General features: G+C 45.8%; 1 protein-coding gene across 4 annotated transcripts in view; it reads left to right on the forward strand.

Moving 5' to 3' along the window:
- The first annotated feature begins 355 nt into the window (after positions 1–355).
- Positions 356–18,501, forward strand: part of ATG2B (autophagy related 2B) — a 72,810-nt gene continuing 54,664 nt past the window's right edge. For all 4 annotated transcript variants that reach the window (XM_062181672.1, XM_062181673.1, XM_062181674.1 and 1 more), the window contains exons 1-6: positions 356–556; positions 9,420–9,582; positions 12,305–12,457; positions 14,363–14,465; positions 16,302–16,464; positions 17,111–17,290. In XM_062181672.1, coding sequence (XP_062037656.1) covers positions 395–556; positions 9,420–9,582; positions 12,305–12,457; positions 14,363–14,465; positions 16,302–16,464; positions 17,111–17,290 — 924 coding nt within the window. In that variant the 5' untranslated portion in view covers positions 356–394. The remainder of the gene's footprint in view (positions 557–9,419; positions 9,583–12,304; positions 12,458–14,362; positions 14,466–16,301; positions 16,465–17,110; positions 17,291–18,501) is intronic.

An 18,501-nucleotide genomic window follows, 5' to 3' on the forward strand; every position in this document is an offset into this window, starting at 1 on the left:
GTGCGCGTCAGGCGTCTCGGGCGCTCGGGAACGCGCCGGGAGCGTCCCCAGGCTCGGGAGCGCGCCTCGTGGATGACAACAAATTCGTCGCGCGGCGGCCGAGGAGGTGTCGGCTGCCCCCTCTCGCGCGCTGCCGTGTCCGGGCCGAGCGGGATCCCCCGGGAGTCCCTGCCCCGGACGACGGGGCCTCCTCTGCGTCGGGTCCTGGCCGGGCCTGCGACCGGGTGCCCGGCGCGGGCGATGCCGTCGCCCTGAGGGCGCCCGGCGGTGCCGCGGGCATGAAGGGGCCGCGCCGGGCTTAGGCCCCGCCGCGGCCCGGGGACGCCGGCCGGGCCCCGGAGCGCCTTGGCGGCCCGGAGCCGCAGCCTGGGCGCCGCCGCCCTCCGCCGCCGCCATGCCGTGGCCGTTTTCCGAGTCCATCAAGAAGAGGGCCTGTCGCTACCTCCTGCAGAGGTACCTGGGCCACTTCCTGCAGGAGAAGCTGAGCCTGGAGCAGCTCAGCCTGGACCTGTACCAGGGCACCGGCTCCCTCGCGCAGGTGCCCTTGGACAAATGGGTAAGAGCGGCGGGCGCCGGGCCCCGGGATCTGGGGGCCCGCGTGGGGCCGGGCCCCGGAGAAACGTGTTTGGAGTGCTGGACATCACGTGTTCCAGAAACCGAGCGCACGGGCCGGAGCCTGCGCTAGGGGAGTGCTTGAGTTAGGGCGGGCGGCGGGGGTGGTCTGGCCACGGATCGGGGGCCCCACGGCAAGCAGACCCCCGTGTCGCGGCGTGGCGTTCCGGGAAGGCGAGGGGGCGAGGGGGACCCGTGGGATGCCGAGGCCCCCGGGCACGCCGCGCCCGGCCCGTGGGACAGCGGGGAGGCCTCGTCCGCCGGCTTGCGCGCCTCTGTACGAGGCTGTGTTGACACGGACAGTGTGTGCGCCTTTTGGCTTCACGTGACAGATGGGAAGAGCAGGTGTTGCAAAAGCGCTGAGGCTGCACTTTTCAGACATTTTAAAGCCGGTTCTCCAGTGGTCATCGGAGGCCGAGTTGACTCATTGTGTCTTGCGGGTGCTTGGTGTGTGTTTGCACGCGCCCAAGCGCTGGCCTGCGTCCGTGCGTCCGGGGCACGGGGTCTGACAGTGCGCACCGGCTGGTTGGACCTGAACGGAGCGGCTCCTCCCCTGCTAACTGAGCGCTGGAGCCTCCCTGCTCCGGGCTGGGATGTGACCATATCAGCGAGGGGAGGGGACGCAGGTGGGAAGGGTCCCGGTGCACCCCAGGCCGCCGCGATCGGCCCAGCTGCTTTCCGTAAGCGCTAACGCCTGGTACTCTGTCAGCGTCCACTGCTGTGGTTCTTACTGGGAGACAGGGATTCGGATGTTGCATTAACAACCCAAGACTATGCGTTTGGAACTTTGAACGGATCAGGTTAAGGGGGTGGCTGGATGCTTATGAAGTGCGTGGTTGTGGTTTTCGGTGGTGGAGGCTTTGAGTGCATGAATTCTAATGACTTCACACTAACCCAGAAGGTGAGCGTTGGCTCTGTTACAGGTGGAGCCATTCTGTTTGCCGTGAGTCACAAAGCAGGGTACAGTGAGGATTCCAGCTTGTCTGAGTTCCCAGCCCTGGCTTTCTTTGTTCCTATCGCACGGCTCGAGTGTGTTGAGCCCCTGTGTGGCAGCAGTTTGCTAGGTCCTCATCCGCGTGATTTTACTTCAATGGAAATCAGAGATAGGCATGTTTGATTTTTATAGTTTGACGTCTGGATTGTTGGCTAAATAAATAACGCAACTTAACCTGAGATTGTTCTGTTCTTAAGCACAGGGTTATGTCAGCTGAAATGAAGACATCGAAGCATCTAGTGACAGCAGCATTTGCTAATGCTGATTTATTTATTTAAATTGCAGTGCCGTGTTGATGATTTTTTAAAAAAAGATTTTATTTATTTGAAAGGCAGAGTTAGAGGAAGAGAGAAAGATCATCCACCTGCTGGTTCATTCCCCCAAATGGCCGCAATGGCCAAGGCTGTGCCAGGCCAATACCAGAAGCTTATTTCAGGTCTCCCACATAGGTACAGGGGAGCAGAGACTTGGGCCATCTTCTACTGCTTTCCCAGGCACACTAGCAAGGGTCTGGATTGGAAGTGGAGCAGCCAGGACTCGAACCGGCAGGCTGCGGCTTAACTCTCTACGCCACAGTGCTGGCCCCTGTGTTGATGAGTAAGGTAAATCTTGACATGACACTTACATGTAACCATTCAGAGTTCTGATTCTAAATTCAGTTCCTTTGACACTTGATTCTAAACACTTTTTTAAAAATATTTTTTATTTTTATTTTTTGACAGGCAGAGTGGACAGTGAGAGAGAGACAGAGAGAAAGGTCTTCCTTTTGCCGTTGGTTCACCCTCCAATGGCCGCTGTGGTAGGCGCGCTGCGGCCGGCGCACCGCGCTGATCTGATGGCAGGAGCCAGGTGCTTCTCCTGGTCTCCCATGGGGTGCAGGGCCCAAGCACTTGGGCCATCCTCCACTGCACTCCCGGGCCACAGCAGAGAGCTGGCCTGGAAGAGGGGCAACCGGGACAGGATCGGTGCCCCAACCGGGACTAGAACCCGGTGTGCCAGCGCCGCAAGGCGGAGGATTAGCCTAGTGAGCCGCAGCGCCGGCTCTAAACACTTTCATGACTGAGAAAAGATACCTGTGCGGATGCATACATCCTGATGGAATAGTTACTTCACTGGCTACATTACTAATGTTTCAGTCCTTAACTGTCAGTTATGTGGAGTGTGAAGTCACGTTGCCTTTTCTGATCTCAGTTGCTTATTTTTGCAAATTAATTGGAAGGCATTGCATGTGTGTGTGTAGTTTTAAAACCTATTTTTAAAAATTGTCGAGCAGACTTATAGGTTGGTCGGGATAGTCTGCATGTGTTCAGATGTTTTGTAACCTGTGTAGATAATGATTGTAGGAAAAACTGACAGTGTTTAATAGACACTGTTTCCAGCAACAAAGTCAAGGAGCGACCTTTCCAAATACAGTTCCAAATCCATTTTCAAATACAGGCTTTCAAAATGTTCTCCTCCTAGTCCAAGCAATTGCTTTCTTACTCTTTATTAAAGTGTATCTTTATTTTGAAAAGGCAGATTAAGCATGTTTTGTTGTTTTATTTTGGGGGATATCTGCCAGGTAGCTTGTACTACTGATGGTTATTTTTGTCATCACATTTATTGTTGGGACTTTCGAGACTTTTCCCTATGTAAAAGGAAAACAATTGTCTCTAAATTTAACTCTTAAATACTTGGCTATCAAAAACCAGGAAACCAGAATGTTTTTGTCGTGCATTGTCTCTTTACAAAACTTCTGTTGCTGAAAGACCTGGTTTTACTGTGCAGAGGGTACAGGGAGGAAAGCTCCAGTGTGCGGAAATGGGGTGTCCGGCTGAGAGCGCCATTCTAACTCTTGGCCTCTGTGTAACTGCTCGTCATCTCTGTATACCAGGCCCCGTCCAGCCTGAATGAGGGTGCCAGGGCCCATACATATACATATATATACATATATGTATATGGCCTTTTTTCAAAGATTTATTTACTTATTTGGAAGTCACAGTTAGAGAGAGAGGGGGAGAGAGAGATTTTCCACCTGCTGGTTCACTCCCCTGACAGGGCAACAGCCAGGCCTGGGCCAGGCGGAAGCCAGGAGCCAGGAGCTTCTTCTGGGTCTCTTATGTGGGTGGCAGGGGCCCAGAAACTTGGACCATCTTCCGCTGCTTTTACCAGGCAGTGAGCAGAGAGCTGAGCCAGAAGTGGAGTATCTGGGACACAAGCCGGCCGGCACCCATAGGGCAGTACCCACATGCCAGTACGAACGTTTCCTTTTTACCACAAGACTGAGTAACTTGCTCAGGCTTAGTATTAGTGAGCTGCATGGCAAGATTTGAAGCCTAAGGTCTTCCCAGCTCCTGTATTCATTGTGTACACCGCTCTGCCTTAAAAGATTGAAGAAACCTGAGCTTCTCGGACAGACAGCACTGGGTTCACCTAGGAATTTGCTACCATGCGGACTTGTGGTTTTGGTTCTAGAGATCAGCAATGTGTGTTCTCTTTAAGAGATTCTGATGCATGTGGCCCCTGACTGCATTTTGTAAACCACTCGTAATAAAGGGATGGAGTTTTTTTCATAGAATTTTCAAAGCTTGTTGTATAAGCCAGTTCTCAGCTCCAGAACTACATTTTTGAGTTATGATGTGTTAGCACATGATTTTACATAGCATCCTGCAAAATCTTCTATTGTGAATATATATTTCTCTTTATAGTTTTTTCCTACAGTGATTAAAGACTTTTTGCAAATTACTTAAATTTTTTGATCCTTATGTGTCTGATCTGAAAAATGGGCACAAACATACCTAATTCAGAGGGCTATAGTGAAGACTTAATGCAATAACATAGTTATTAAATAGTACAATAATGTGTCCTGTGTGTAGTAGGTGCTAATTAAATGCTAATATAACTCAGCTCTTGCAATTTTTTCTGCTCTATTTGTATCTCTCCTTGAGTTCTTTTTTTTTTTTTAAGATTTATTTTATTTATTTGAATGAGAGTTACAGAGAGAAGTAGAGACATAGAGAGAGGTCTTCCATCCATTGGTTCAGTCCTCAGATGGCCGCAACGGCCGGAGCTGCGCCAATCCAAAGCCTGGAGCCAGGAACCAGGAGCTTCTTCCGGGTCTCCTATGCGAGTGCAAGGGCCCAAGGATTTGGGCCATCTTCTGCTTTCCCAGGCCATAGCAGAGAGCTGGATCAGAAGTGGAATAGCCAGGTCTCAAACCGAGCGCCAATATGGGATGCCAGTGCCTCAGGCCAGGGCGTTAACCCGCTGTGCCACAGTGCTGGCCCCTCTCCTTGAGTTCTGATGCCTTCAATTAATTAATAATGGTGTGTCTCAGCCTGTGGCGCCAGCATCCCATATGGGCGCTGGTTCCTGCCCAACGCTGTGGCGTAGTGGGCTGTCTCTGCCTGTGGTCCCAGCATCCTATATGGGTGCTGGTTCCTGCCTAGCGCTGTGGCATAGTGAATGGACTGTCTCTGCCTGTGGTACCAGCATCCCAGATGAGTACTAGTTTGTGCCTCGGCTGCTCCTCTTCTGATCTCTGCTAATGGCCTGGGAAAGCAGTAGAAGATGGCCCAAGTACTTGGACCCCTGCATTCATGTGGGAGACCCAGAAGAAGCTCCTGGCTTCGGATCGGCCCTACTCTGGCCGTTGAGGCCATTTGCGAAGTGAACCCCCAAATGGAAGACCCTCCTGTCTCTCCCACTCTCTGTCTGTAACTCTACCTCTCAAATAAATAAATAAATCTTAAAAACGAGATCATTATCCATTTAAAAGTGTTCGACCAAGCACCCCATTGATTGTTGGAAGTTTAACGTTGTATGTTTTTCCATTGGACTCATGTCCATTCTATTTCCTCTGCAAAATTCTATCGTTTTATGTATTTTTTGCTTGTCTTTATTGATCATGCAGTCATTTCTCTGCAGTTAAGACATTTACACAGAGGTGGGCATTGGTACAGAGGTCAAGATCCTGTTTGGAGTGCTGCATCCTGTATCAGAGGGCCTGGGTTCACTTCTCAGCTCGACTTCCAATCCCAGTTTCTAATGCTCACCCTGCAAGGCAGCAAGTCATGGCCCAAGTACTTGGGTCTCTGCCACCCACATGGAAGATCCAAACTGAGTCCTGGGCTCCTGGCTTTTGCCTGGCTGAGCGCTGCCTATTGCAGGCATTAGGGGAATGAACCACTGCATGGAAGCGTGTGTGCTCGTACGCTGTGTGTGTGTGTGTGCATGCTCCCATGTGTGTATCTATGCCTGTCGCTTGCCTTTCAAATAAGTGAAAGATTAAATGAAAAAGGCATTTATATCATTGAAATCATCACATTAAAAATTTCTTGTGGGACTGGCACTGTGGCATAGTGAGTGGGTAGGGCTGTCATCTGTGGCGCCAGCATCCCATATGGGTGCTGGCTATAAGTGTTAAGAATTTTTTTCGGCCAGCACCGTGGCTCAACAGGCTAATCCTCCGCCTTGCAGCGCTGGCACACTGGGTTCTAGTCCTGGTCGGGGCGCCGGATTCTGTCCCGGTTGCCCCTCTTCCAGGCCAGCTCTCTGCTATGGCCCCGGAAGGCAGTGGAGGATGGCCCAAGTCCTTGGGCCCTGCACCTGCATGGGAGACCAGGAGAAGCACCTGGCTCCTGGCTTCGGATCAGCGCAATGCACCGGTTGCAGTGCGCCGGCCGCAGCGGCCATTAGAGGGTGAACCAATGGCAAAAAGGAAGACCTTTCTCTCTGTCTCTCTCTCACTGTCCACTCTGCCTGTCAAAAAAAAAAATTTTTTTTTTCTAGATTATGTTGTTGTTACAATCATTGTAAGTATGCAGTTGATCAAAACAATATAAACACGTATATCCTTTTTTTTTTTTTTTTTTTTTTTTTAAGATTCATTCATTTATTAGAAAGGCAGAGTTAAAGAGAAGGAGAGACAGAGAATCTTCCATCTGCAGGTTCGCTCTCCAAATGACTGCAACACCAGGCCTTGGCCAAGCTGAAGCCAGGAGCCAGGAGTTTCTTCCAGGTCTCCCAGTTGGGTGCAGGGGCCCAAATACGTGGGCCATCCTCTGCTTCTTTCCCAGGAGCTTTAGCAGGGCGCTGGATTGGAAGTGGAACAGCCGGAACTTAAATTTGTACCCACAGGAGATGCCACTGCTGCAGGTTGTGGCTTAATCTGCTGCACCACAGTGCTGGCCCCAACATGTCCATTTTGATCATAAAGCAGAATAACTTTTATTGGAAATAAATGTCTTAATGATATGGATGGGTTGTTTTCCCCTCATGCATCTATAGATAAATAAACTTAACTGAAATTCAGTAGGGCTCAGCACATGTTTGTTTTCAATTTTAAAAATAGATGCAAGCTTGAGAAATGCTAATGTCATAAAGGGGTAGATGAGAATGGAAGGATTTTGCAGTAGCAAAACCACTGATTTGAATTTCTGTGTTGTGCCAAAATAAAATCTGTAAGGTAGGAAAAGACCAGAAAATATACTGGTAACCTTGCCTGGAGGTTTTTGTGCCTTAGGACTGTACAGAGGGTAGGGGGTTGGGAAGGGAAAAAGAAATGGCTTTTTTGACTAGATGGGAGGCCAGAGGTTGTGCAGAGACTAGGGGACAGGAGACCCGACCACTGTGCTTGCTTCTCTCAGTTTAGGAAAACTGCATTTCCAAACATCTGGATGTTTATGCCTTAGAGCCATCTATGTCTTTATACTCTGTAGAAAGCCTTTAGGATACAAATACCTCAGTGTGAAGAAAACTTTTTTTTTTTTTTTAAAGACTTATTTATTTATTTGGAAGGCAGAGTAACAGAGAGGAAGAGACAGAGACGTCTTTGATCTGCTGGTTCACTCCCCAGATGGCCCTGACGGGTGGATCTGGGCCCAGCTGGAGCCAGCATCCAGGAACTCAACATGCTAGTCTCCCACCTAGGTGATAGGAGCTCACCCACTTGGGCCATGTTCTGATGGCTTCCTCGGGCACATTGGCAGGGAGTTGGATTGGAAGTGGAGCAGCCAGGACTAGAACAGGGTGTCATAAGCTGCTACTTAACCCACTGCACCATGTCTGTGACCCCAAGAAAGTCTTAAAAATAGTATCTCTGCTTATAGAACAGGAGCCAATCCAAAATTCACTGTTTGTGTTAGGGAGTAGATGAAGATCTACAACTTTGCATATAGTACCTTACCTATAAACTGGCATTTGATAAACAAAAAGCACATTACAAGTGGAGAAAGAAATCAGGTCATTGTTCTTTCTGCCGCAGTCTGATTTGGGCTTCAGTGCCCTTGACTTCTCGTCAGCCTCTGTCGCGGTTGGCTGCGCTGCTGTGTTGTCTCTCGGCTTTCTGGGACATAGTGCTCTGTTGGGCTTGCTTGCGATTCTCTGCTTTTTTCTGTGGTGTACTTTGCAAGCTCCTTTTTCTTAACCCATTTTTTTTTTTTTTAAGATTTATTTGTTTGAAAGGCAGAGTTACAGAGAGGCAGAGGCAGAGAGATCGATCTTCCATCCACTGGTTCACTCCCCAGATGGCCACAACGGCTGGAGCTGGGCCGATCCGAAGCCAGGAGTAAGGAGCTTCCTCCAGGTCTCCTGTGTGGGTGCAGGGGCCTAAGGACTTGGTCCATCTTCTATTGCTTTCCCAGGCCACGGCAGAGAGCTGGATCAGAAGTGGAGCAGCTGGGACTTGAACTGGCACCCATATAGGATGCTGGCACTGGAGGCCACAGCTCTACCCATTTCGCCACAATACCGCCACCCTTAATACATGTTTTCAATGTTGATGTTTCTTAGGGTTCTGTCTGAGGTCTCCTGCCATTCTATGTTGCAAGTCCCGAAAGGCTGCCCTGGCCTCTGTCGTGTCAGTTACTCTCTCTGGTTAGTTAATTTGAGAGAGAGAGAGAGAGAAAGAAAGAGAGTGAGCAAGCGAGCCGGGGTGGGGGGTGGGGAAGTACTACCCCATCTACCTGTTCACTTCCTAAATGCCTTCAGTGACTGAGTCTGGGCTGGGGCTAAAGCCAGAAACCAGGTCACCCACATTAGTAGAAGAAACCCAGTCACCTAAGCCACCCCTGCTGTCACCCACGGTTTGCATTAGCAGGAAGCTGGAGTCAGGAGTCCGAGCCTGGCATCCAGCCCAGGTGCTGCAGTGTGGGCCGTGGGCCTCCCGAGCACAGGCCAGGACCTGCCCCTGCTCTGTGCCTGTCTGCAGCCATGGCCCAGATGGCGCTTCTGAGCCCTGGATGAAAATACCCAGTTTTGCTTTTTTCCAGTTCATTCTCTACATGGCAGCAGGGCAGCCTCACTAAAAGTTTAAATCTCATGTGGTGCCCTAGCCTGAAGTTCTCCCATTTCTCTCAAGATGCATGGCTGATTCTTCAATGTCAAGTACAGGCTGTTTGGATCCTACTGTCTCTCAGTCTTCTTAGCCTTGTTTCTGGCTCTTCCGCCTATGCGGCGTTTCTTTTTCAAATACTCTTATATCTCAAACGTGTGCTTGTCCCTCCTGGACACTTTACCTGGTGAACTCCTGTTCAGCTGTGTGGTCTGAGCTTAAAACAACGCTTCCTCAGATCCCTGCCTTGACTCTCCAGCTAGGTTCTATCACAAACTCAAATAGCACAGCGTGTTTCCTGTTGTACAGCTCACTGCACTTTAATTACCTGTGCCTTTCTGTAAGCATAATGTGGACCGGGACTCAACCTTGTCCTGGCTCTGCTCTCTTTATCCCTAGTGCCTGACACAGAGTGTGTGCATATTCGATGTCTCTGAATTAGTTAATGCATTTGTGTTCTTGGTACTATGATCTCAGAGTGAACTCTGTTGTTCTCTGTAGAGCCTCAATGAAGTCTTGGAGTCGGCTGATGCGCCTCTAGAAGTCACAGAAGGATTCATCCAGTCCATCTCTCTGTCGGTGCCATGGGGCTCCTTGCTGCAGGATAACTGTGCCCTGGAAGTGAAGGGGTTAGAGATGGTCTTCCGGCCGAGACCGCGCCTAGGTAGGTGTGTCCCGTGCCTGATTTACTTCATTCTTAATCCTGCAGTGATTAGGAAAGCAGCCCAATTAATGTTAAATTCATTTTTGATCTGATGTATTATCTTGCACTGTATTTGTGAGATTTTTGGTTGGTAAGATATTAGGACTTGGCTCTGTGTAGAATGTCTGTGATCATACAGTTAGAGTTGTTTTTCTATATGTTTATTCATAGGAAGGTTAGTCTATAGATGACTTGGTGTATGCAAGTAGCTGATACCAAGTGTCTAAAGTGACTAGTGTTTTTAAAGATTCAAAGTATTGTGCCAGAAGCGAGGAAGAATGCTTCAGGACTACTGGGGTAATGTTAAAGGGACAAAGCACTAGGCTTGAAAGGGCTCACGCTGGACAGGCCAGACGGTTTGAATATTAAAAAGGATGACAACAATCATGGATTATCAACATTCCAGAAAAAATCCCTCATTCCATACCGATATGGATAAATAGGCATCTAAAGGGGGCAGGGAGAAGGGAATTCTCTTTACAGTAGAATGCCTACTTGTAGGAAAAAAATGATAGACAGTTATATGGAATTGAGAAAGTTAGGTTACTGGAAACCGGGCACTCTGATAGAGAATATGGACATTTTTAACAAAAGATTTATTTATTTGAGAGGTGGAATTACAGAGAGAGAAAAGGAGAGAGAATCTCCCATCTACTGGTTCACTCCCCAAATTCACTCCCCAAATGGCCACAATGACCAGGGCTGGGCCAGGCCAGAGCCAGGAGCTTCATCTGGGTCTCCCACAAGGGTGCAGGGGCCCAAGCACTTTGGCCATCCTCTGCTGCTTTCCCAGGCACATTAGCAGGGGCTGGATTGGAAGTGGAGCAGCTGGGGCTCTAACTGGTGCCCATGTGGGATGCCAGTGCTGCAGCCTGCGGCTTTAAGCCACTGAGTCACAGCACTGACCCCAATATGGGCATCTTAGCCACTGGGCCAAACGCCTGCCCCGAAACACCAAAACTTAAACTATGTTTAATAGAATTATAGTAATTTATATTTTGAATATTGATAATACATGCTTGGAAATTCTTTTTAATAATCTAGTATTTAATGTAGAGCTTCTTCTGGGTTTCCCATGCAGGTGCAGGGGCCCAAGGATTTGGGCCATCTTCCATTGCTTTCTGAGGCCATAGCAGAGAGCTGGATTGGAAGTGGAGCAGCTGGGTCTCAAACCAGTGCCTGTATAGGATGCCGGCGCTGCAGGCGCTTACTCCAAGAATATATTATCTTTTAACCACTATGGATAGACATGCTTTCTGTGCAAAAGTCAAACTTTAAAATTTTTCAGCTTTTTTTTTTTTTTTTTAAAGATTTATTTATTTGAGAGGCAGAATTACAGAAAGAGGGAGAGACAAAGAGGTCTTTCACTTGTTGGTTCACTCTCCAAATGGCCACAATGGCCAGAGTTGAGCCTCTGTAACTCCAGGAGCCTGGAGCTTCTTCCTAGTCTCCCACGTGGGTGCAGGGGCCCAAACCATCTTCTTGTGCTTTCCCGGGCCATTAGCAGGGAGCTGGATTGGAAGTGGAGCAGCCGGGACTTGAACTGGTGCGTATATGTGATGTCAGTGTTGCAGGTGGAAGCTTAACCTACTATGCCACAGCACCAGCCACAAAATTTTTTCTCTTTTAAAATATTCCGTCAGATGGGCTTTTGAACTCCATTTTGGAAGGGAATAATTCTAGTAATCTCTATCATTTTGTTTTGAAAAATAAGAGCATGTGGTTGAATTTTCTTACGAGGTAAGATATGGAAAGAATTTTTTGCAGTTCATGTGTTTCTTCCTCCAGGAATGCTCATCTATTTTATCTGCATTTATGCTAGTTTCTAAATCCTATGTCTCCTGCTACCTCTGCCACATTTCTTGTTAATTCCTTCCACTAGAAGAATTAAACTCTTCTTTTAGCTTCATAATGTTTTTTGTTGACATTGGTAGAGTTACAGACAGACAGACGGAGGGACAGAGAGAAAAGTCTTCCATCCATTGGTTCACTCCTCAAATGGCTGCAATGGCCAGAGCTGGGCTTATCTGAAGCCAGGAACCAGGAGATTCTTTTAGGTCTCCTACATGGGTACAGGGGCTCAAGCACTTAGCCATTCTCTGTTGCTTTTCCAAGCATGTCAGCAGGGAGCTGGATTGGAAGCTGAGCACGTGGGGCTCTAACTGGCACTCATGTGGGATGCCAGCATCAGAGATGGTGGCTTTAGCCATTGTGCCACAGTGCCTGTGCCACTTATTTATTCTTTACATCTGCTTTTGCACTAGAGTTGGAGAGCTGATTATTTGTGATGTGGACCACATGGCCTACAAAGTCCAAAATATTAACTGTCTGACTTTGCATAGAAAGTATCTGCTGACTCTTGCTGTGTCATATTTAGAATAGAACCATGCATGTGGAAAATGCCCATTAAATACTGGTTGAATGAGTACATGTATTAATATTCAATAAAAATATAATGCAAGGAGAATACTGGACTTTTTTTTGTGATGTGTTTTTTTTTGTTATTTTTCTCGGTTATTATAGGTGATTCTTAAAACTCGAATCATTTCTAGGATATTGTTTCTATGGGTAGCACCATAATGGTAAAAGTCTTGCAGAGATTAATAATTTGTGTTTGAAATATGTTGTTTTGAGAATTCGCAACTCTGAGAAGTCGTTTAGGATTAATCTTTAACTTCTGCAGCAACTGGTTCTGAGCCCATGTATTGGTCAAGTTTCATGACCAGCAGTATGCAGTTGGCAAAAGAATGTCTCAGCCAGAAACTAACCGATGAACAAGGAGAAGGATCCCAGCCTTTTGAAGGACTTGAAAAGTTTGCTGAAACCATTGAAACAGGTTTGACTTTACTGAGCATTTTCAAAATTTAAGATCTTATTTAGTACCTTAGTACTTTTATTCAACAAACTTGCTTGTTTAAGGCAAGTCCATTGGGGGTGATTTTTTTTATAGAAAACTTTGATTTAATATAAATTTCGAAGATACAACTTTTGGAGTATAGCGATTCTTCCCCCCATAACTACCCTCTCACCAGCAAACCATCTCATCTCCTACTCCCTCTCCCATCCCATTCTTCATTCAGATTCATTTTTAATTAACTTTATATACAGAAGATCAACTCTATACTAAGTAAAGGTTTCAACAGTTTGCACCCACACAGACACACAAAGTATAAAGTACTGTTTGAGTACTAGTTTTACCATTAATTCACATAGTACAACACATTATGGACAGAGATGCTACATGGGGAGTAAGTGCTCAGAGACTCCTGTTGTTGATTTAACAATTGACACTCTTATTTATGATGTCAGTAATCACCCGAGGCTCTTGTCATGAGCTGCCAAGGCTATGGAAGCCTCTTGAGTTTACCAACTCCGACCTTATTTAGACAAGGCCATATTCAAAGTGGAAGTTCTCTCCTCCCTTCAGAGAAAGGTACCTACTTCTTTGATGGCCCCTTCTTTCCACTGGGGTCTCACTCACAGAGATCTTTAATTTAGGTCATTTTTTGCCACAGTGTCTTGGCTTTCCATGCCTGAAATGCTCTCATGGGTTTTTTAGCCAGATCTGAATTCCTTAAAGGCTGATTCTGAGGCCAGAGTGCTGTTTAGGGCATTTGTCATTCAATAAGTCTGCTGTGTATCCAGTTTGCATTGTGGTGATTTCTGAAAGAATTGCTGTTCCCACTTCAGAAGTTTAGAATTGGAGTTATTATAAACGTTCAATTTAATTGTAAATTTCTTCTGTATCCTAGTTTCTCTTTTGTTTTATTTATTATCAAGGGATTAGACTTTAACAGTTAGCTTTAATTTTTTTTTTTAAGATTTATTTATTTATTTGAAAGTCAGAATTACAGAGAGAGAGAAGGAGAGGCAAAGAGAGAGAGGTCTTCTATCCACTGGTTAACTCCCCAATTGGCCACAACAGCCGGAGCTGCGCCGATCTGAAGCCAGGAGTCAGGAGCTTCTTCTAGGTCTCCCATGCTGGTGCAGGGAACCAAGGACTTGAGCCATCTTCCACTGCTTTCCCAGGCTGTATCAGAGAGCTGGATCAGAAGTGGAACAGCCGAGTCTTGAACTGTTGCCCATTGGGATGCCGGCATTGCAGGCGGCAGTTTTACTTGCTGCACCACAGCAACGGCCCCAGTTAGTTTTTTTCTTTTTTTTTTTTTTAATTTTTTTTTTTTTATTTTTTGACAGGCAGAGTGGACAGTGAGAGAGAGAGACAGAGAGAAAGGTCTTCCTTTTGCCATTGGTTCACCCTCCAATTGCCGCTGTGGCTGGCACACCGTGCTGATCCGAAGGCAGGAGCCAGTTGCTTCTCCTGGTCTCCCATGCGGGTGCAGGGCCCAAGGACTTGGGCCATCCTCCACTGCCTTCCCAGGCCATAGCAGAGAGCTGGCCTGGAAGAGGGGCAACCGGGACAGAATCCGGCACCCTGACCAGGACTAGAACCCGGTGTGCCTGCGCCGCAAGGCGCAGGATTAACCTATTGAGCCACCACGCCGGCCCCCAGTTAGTTTTAATCTTTACTCTAATTGTCTGTTGAATGGGGAAGTGCTCAGTGAGGCAAACTATTTATTGCAAAACTCAGAATTTGGGGATTCTAAAGGAAAGTTTTGTTTCTTTGTAAGTGCTTATCAAACTTATTAGTTTAATCGTTAGTTTCCTTATTAGGATTTATTTCTTTAGAAATTTTTACTTTGTATAGTCTCTTACACTGATGATTATGTTTTCAATCTAGTACTAAGAAGAGTGAAAGTCACTTTTATAGACACTGTTTTGAGAATTGAACACGTGCCAGAAAATTCTAAAACTGGAACTGCACTTGAAATTCGAATAGAAAGGTAAGAGTTCTTATCTCTAAAACAGATGACTCTATTGTAACTGTCACATTATTATTATTATTATTTAATTTATTTGACAGGTAGAGTTATAGACAGTGAGAGACAGAGAGAAAGGTCTTCCTTCCATAGGCTCACTCCCCAAATGGCTGCTACGGCCAGTGCTGCGCTGATCCAAAGCCAGGAGCCAGGTGCCTCTTCCTGGTCTCCCAGGCAGGTACAGGGGCCCAAGCACTCGGGCCATCCTCCACTGCCCTCCCAGGCCTCAGCAGAGAGCTGGACTGGAAGAGGAGCAACCGAGAGTAGAACCCGGAGCCCATATGGGGTGCCGGCGCCACAGGCGCCAGCCCCGTAACTGTCACATTAAATTTCAGGGTGCTTTTGGAGATTCGAGGTGATAATATTACATTAAACTATTACATATTTGAGAGTAAAGTGCTTCTCTACAAGTTACAATATTATAATTCCATTATTGAGAACTTAAAATATCAGTTGGGGTATAATTATATAATACTATGTTGAATTCAAAGCAAGAGCTCCTCTTTTAATTAATACCAAATAATAAATAATTGAGGGCTACTGCATTTAAGGCACTCCCAGTGGAGGGCTCCATTAATGTGAGCGCTGTTTCTGCTTCGCTGTGCTTCATCGGAGGGCTGCTTTAGTGCAGAAGGCTGAGGCCACTGCTCCATGAGAGGATTCTGTTAGGGTTAAGGTCAGTGCCTGCAATAGCGACTGACATAAAAAGACAATGATGCTTTTTGTGTATGTCACTTGGCACCCTAAAAATTGTTCTAAACCAGGATTCACTGACGTATGCGTACCTGCATGCTGATGTGAGGTGGAAGCTGTTCTGGATGCCAAATGAACTGCAGGCTGAAAGGAGCAGGATGAGGTGTGGGCCCTGAGCACCAAAGATACTTTGTATTAGAATCTGCTGGGGCTCTGGGCCAAACTTTAAGCAGATATGTTACGGTTTTAGTCTCAAAATGGATCTGTTCCTAAAACAGTTACTTTTATTTTTAAAGATTTATTTATTCATTTGAAAGTCAGAGTTACACAGAGAGAAGGAGAAGCAGAAAGAGAGAGCGAGGTCTTCCATCCGCTGGTTCACACCTCATTGGGCTGCAATGGCTGGAGCAGTGCTGATCCGAAGCCAGGAGCCAGGAGCTTCTTCCAGGTCTTTCATGCAAGTGCAGGGGCCCAAGGACTTGGGCCATCTTCTACTGCTTTCCCAGGCCATAGCAGAAAGCTGGATCGGAAGTGGAACAGCTGGGTCTCAAACCGGCGCCAATATGGGATGCTGGCACTGGAGGCAGCAGCTTTACCCACTATGCCACAGCACCGGCCCCTAGAGTTATTGTTAACAGGTCTTTGATATTACAATTCATTACCTGAAATGATATATATAGAAAAGACCTAAAATCTCATGCATTTAGATCCACATTCTGTATCTCATTCTGTATCTTTTTAAAACAAGATTAGTTGCATAAGAATTCAAGGCATGCCATTCATGTTAGATTGGTGACCTGGGGCAAGTAATATCTCACTTTCATGAAGAGGTGTTTTGTGAATTGTTTTCCATGCAGCTACCTTTAAGAAGTTATTTTTTTCTCCAAATTGGAGAGCTTTACAAAGTTATCTTTCTTGAAGTTCAGATCTCTTTATGAAACTGTTTTTGCTGTAGTAAGGCCTGGTGATGCTGATCCACCTTCTAGGCATATCCAGTGCTAACGCTGAAAAAATCCTTTAACTCAAAAACCATGTGCATTTCTTATTATTGCAAATAGGTTTTTCAAGGAATTTTATGCAAATATCCTTTTTGTTTTCAACCTTTAGAACTGTGTACTGTGATGAAACTGCCGATGAATCCTCAGGAATTAATGTACATCAGCCCACAGCTTTTGCTCACAAGTTGCTTCAGCTCTCTGGAGTATCTCTCTTCTGGGATGAGTTTTCTGCATCAGCAAAATCTTCCCCAGTGTGTTCAACAGCACCAGTGGTAAGAAAACCAAAATGGGGAGAAGATGTAATCATAGCTTTTTAAAAGGTGTAAATGAGACCTATTGAATTATGCTAGGATGTGTAGTATGTATTGATGGGTCTCCATCCTGCTTGGGAGTTCACACAAATATTCGGTAATGGAGTTCGGTATTTCAGAGATTTAAAAACACAATCAATGCCTTTCCTTCCAGTTTGCTTTCTGTTAGTGTGATAGAAAAGTGTTGAGTCTTGGGGCAAAGTGATTTATCAACATCTAATATCCTTTCACAGTAAAATCAGAGGAAATCCAACTGTGTTTACATTTACCTTTTGTAGCAAATATATCTCGCAGATAAAGCAGTCATTCCATATGCACCTTGTAGGGTAACTCACAAATACAGTATCTGTTAGGTTTTTGTGTTGCTCTAACTTGAACAGTGTAAACATTTACAAAGTCCTTTTCCATGATTTGCCTTTATTATTAATATACTTTGCTAACGTACTACTGTGTTTCATTTTAGTTGTAAGTTACTGGTTTATTCATGGTAACATAATCCTACAGTTTTGCTTGTCAAGTAGTTTATTCTTCTAAAGCTAACATACTTTCTGTTTCGCTGTATTTAAATTATTTTACATAATCACTTGTTCTTATTGCTTTATTGTAGGAAACTGAGCCAAAGTTGTCACCTAGCTGGAACCCCAAAATTGTTTATGAGCCACACCCACAGTTAACTAGAAATTTACCCGAGATAGCACCCTCTGACCCAGTGCAGATCGGAGGGCTAATTGGTAGGTTGGAGTTAAGTCTCACATTGAAACAGAATGAAGTGCTTCCTGGAGCAAAGGTCAGTGTTCTACTTTATATAAGCATTCTTTAATCCACACAGTGACCTGCAGATGATTGCTTAGGTCATCCTCTAACTAGGGTACCTTCCTTCCTGGAGACATCACTGTTACTCTCTGTTGGTGCATGTATCCTTACGTGACAAAATTCACGTGAGATGTATTAATGCTGCGACTTAGATTTTGTAAAGCGTTGTCTTCACTCTTTCTCCCCCATTCTATAAAAACAAAGCCCCCTTTCTTGTGTGAGGTATGGTTTCATTAGTTCAGATACCTGGGAACTTACTAACTAATCTCTTTCTATTATAAAATTAAGTTTAAAGGAGAAGAGATCTTGAAAGTAATAGTTTGTAGAAGATATTTAATTGTATACATGTAAAATATCTGCTCATCTATATTTTGCATAGAATGCCCATTTTTATGGTTGTATATTTATGAAAAGAGTGACTTTTTTCATCATGTCTCGTTTTTTGGAGGACATTGTGTAAAACTAGCTGTGCTTGTTTCTTAGGATATGATTTTGAGCAGTCTGTTAGAGAATTTGGAAACTTGCCTTTATGTGGTCAGTTAGAAATATTATTTATCAAGTGTTATTTTCATACTTTGAAAACTAACTTTCTGTACAATCTCTATAAGAGATAGTTGACATGAAGAAGCTGTCAGGATATATTCATTTGTTTATTGCTCTCCTAGATGTAGACATCTGAGTGACTACTGTAGGCTGTCCTCTGTGCAAGTTCTTGGGACAGAGGCTGAGATGAGTGGAATGCAGTCTTGGCTTAAGACATAATCAGGGGTATAGAAATCGCCTTGGGAACGTGGGAGGGACTCTCCAGTATGCGTGACTGTACACAGAAAGATTTCCAGGGTTGAAGTCTCCAGAAATCCTTCCCTTACTTGGAATACTTGAGGGCTGGAGGAGGAAAAGGACGATGGGCATGAAAACATTCCTGTCTCTAGTCACTCCCTCTCTGTCCTACCTCAGATGGTAGGAGAGTTTTTCATTAGGTCTTGAGCCTTTTCATAAAATGTGACGGAATTGTTCATAGAGCGAGTAGTTGTAGGTATGTGTGAGCCCCAGCAGGGCTCTGATGCTATGGTAGTATCTTCGGGAAATAAATGCATCGGTGTCTTTGGGGACTGCACTTATCATTTAAGAAGGACGACCATAGCAATAACTTTTATAGTTCTGCTTTGATTAATTATGTTTAAT

The sequence above is a fragment of the Lepus europaeus genome, chromosome 22 (assembly GCF_033115175.1).
Source record: "Lepus europaeus isolate LE1 chromosome 22, mLepTim1.pri, whole genome shotgun sequence".
In the NCBI taxonomy this organism is placed as follows: domain Eukaryota; kingdom Metazoa; phylum Chordata; class Mammalia; order Lagomorpha; family Leporidae; genus Lepus; species Lepus europaeus.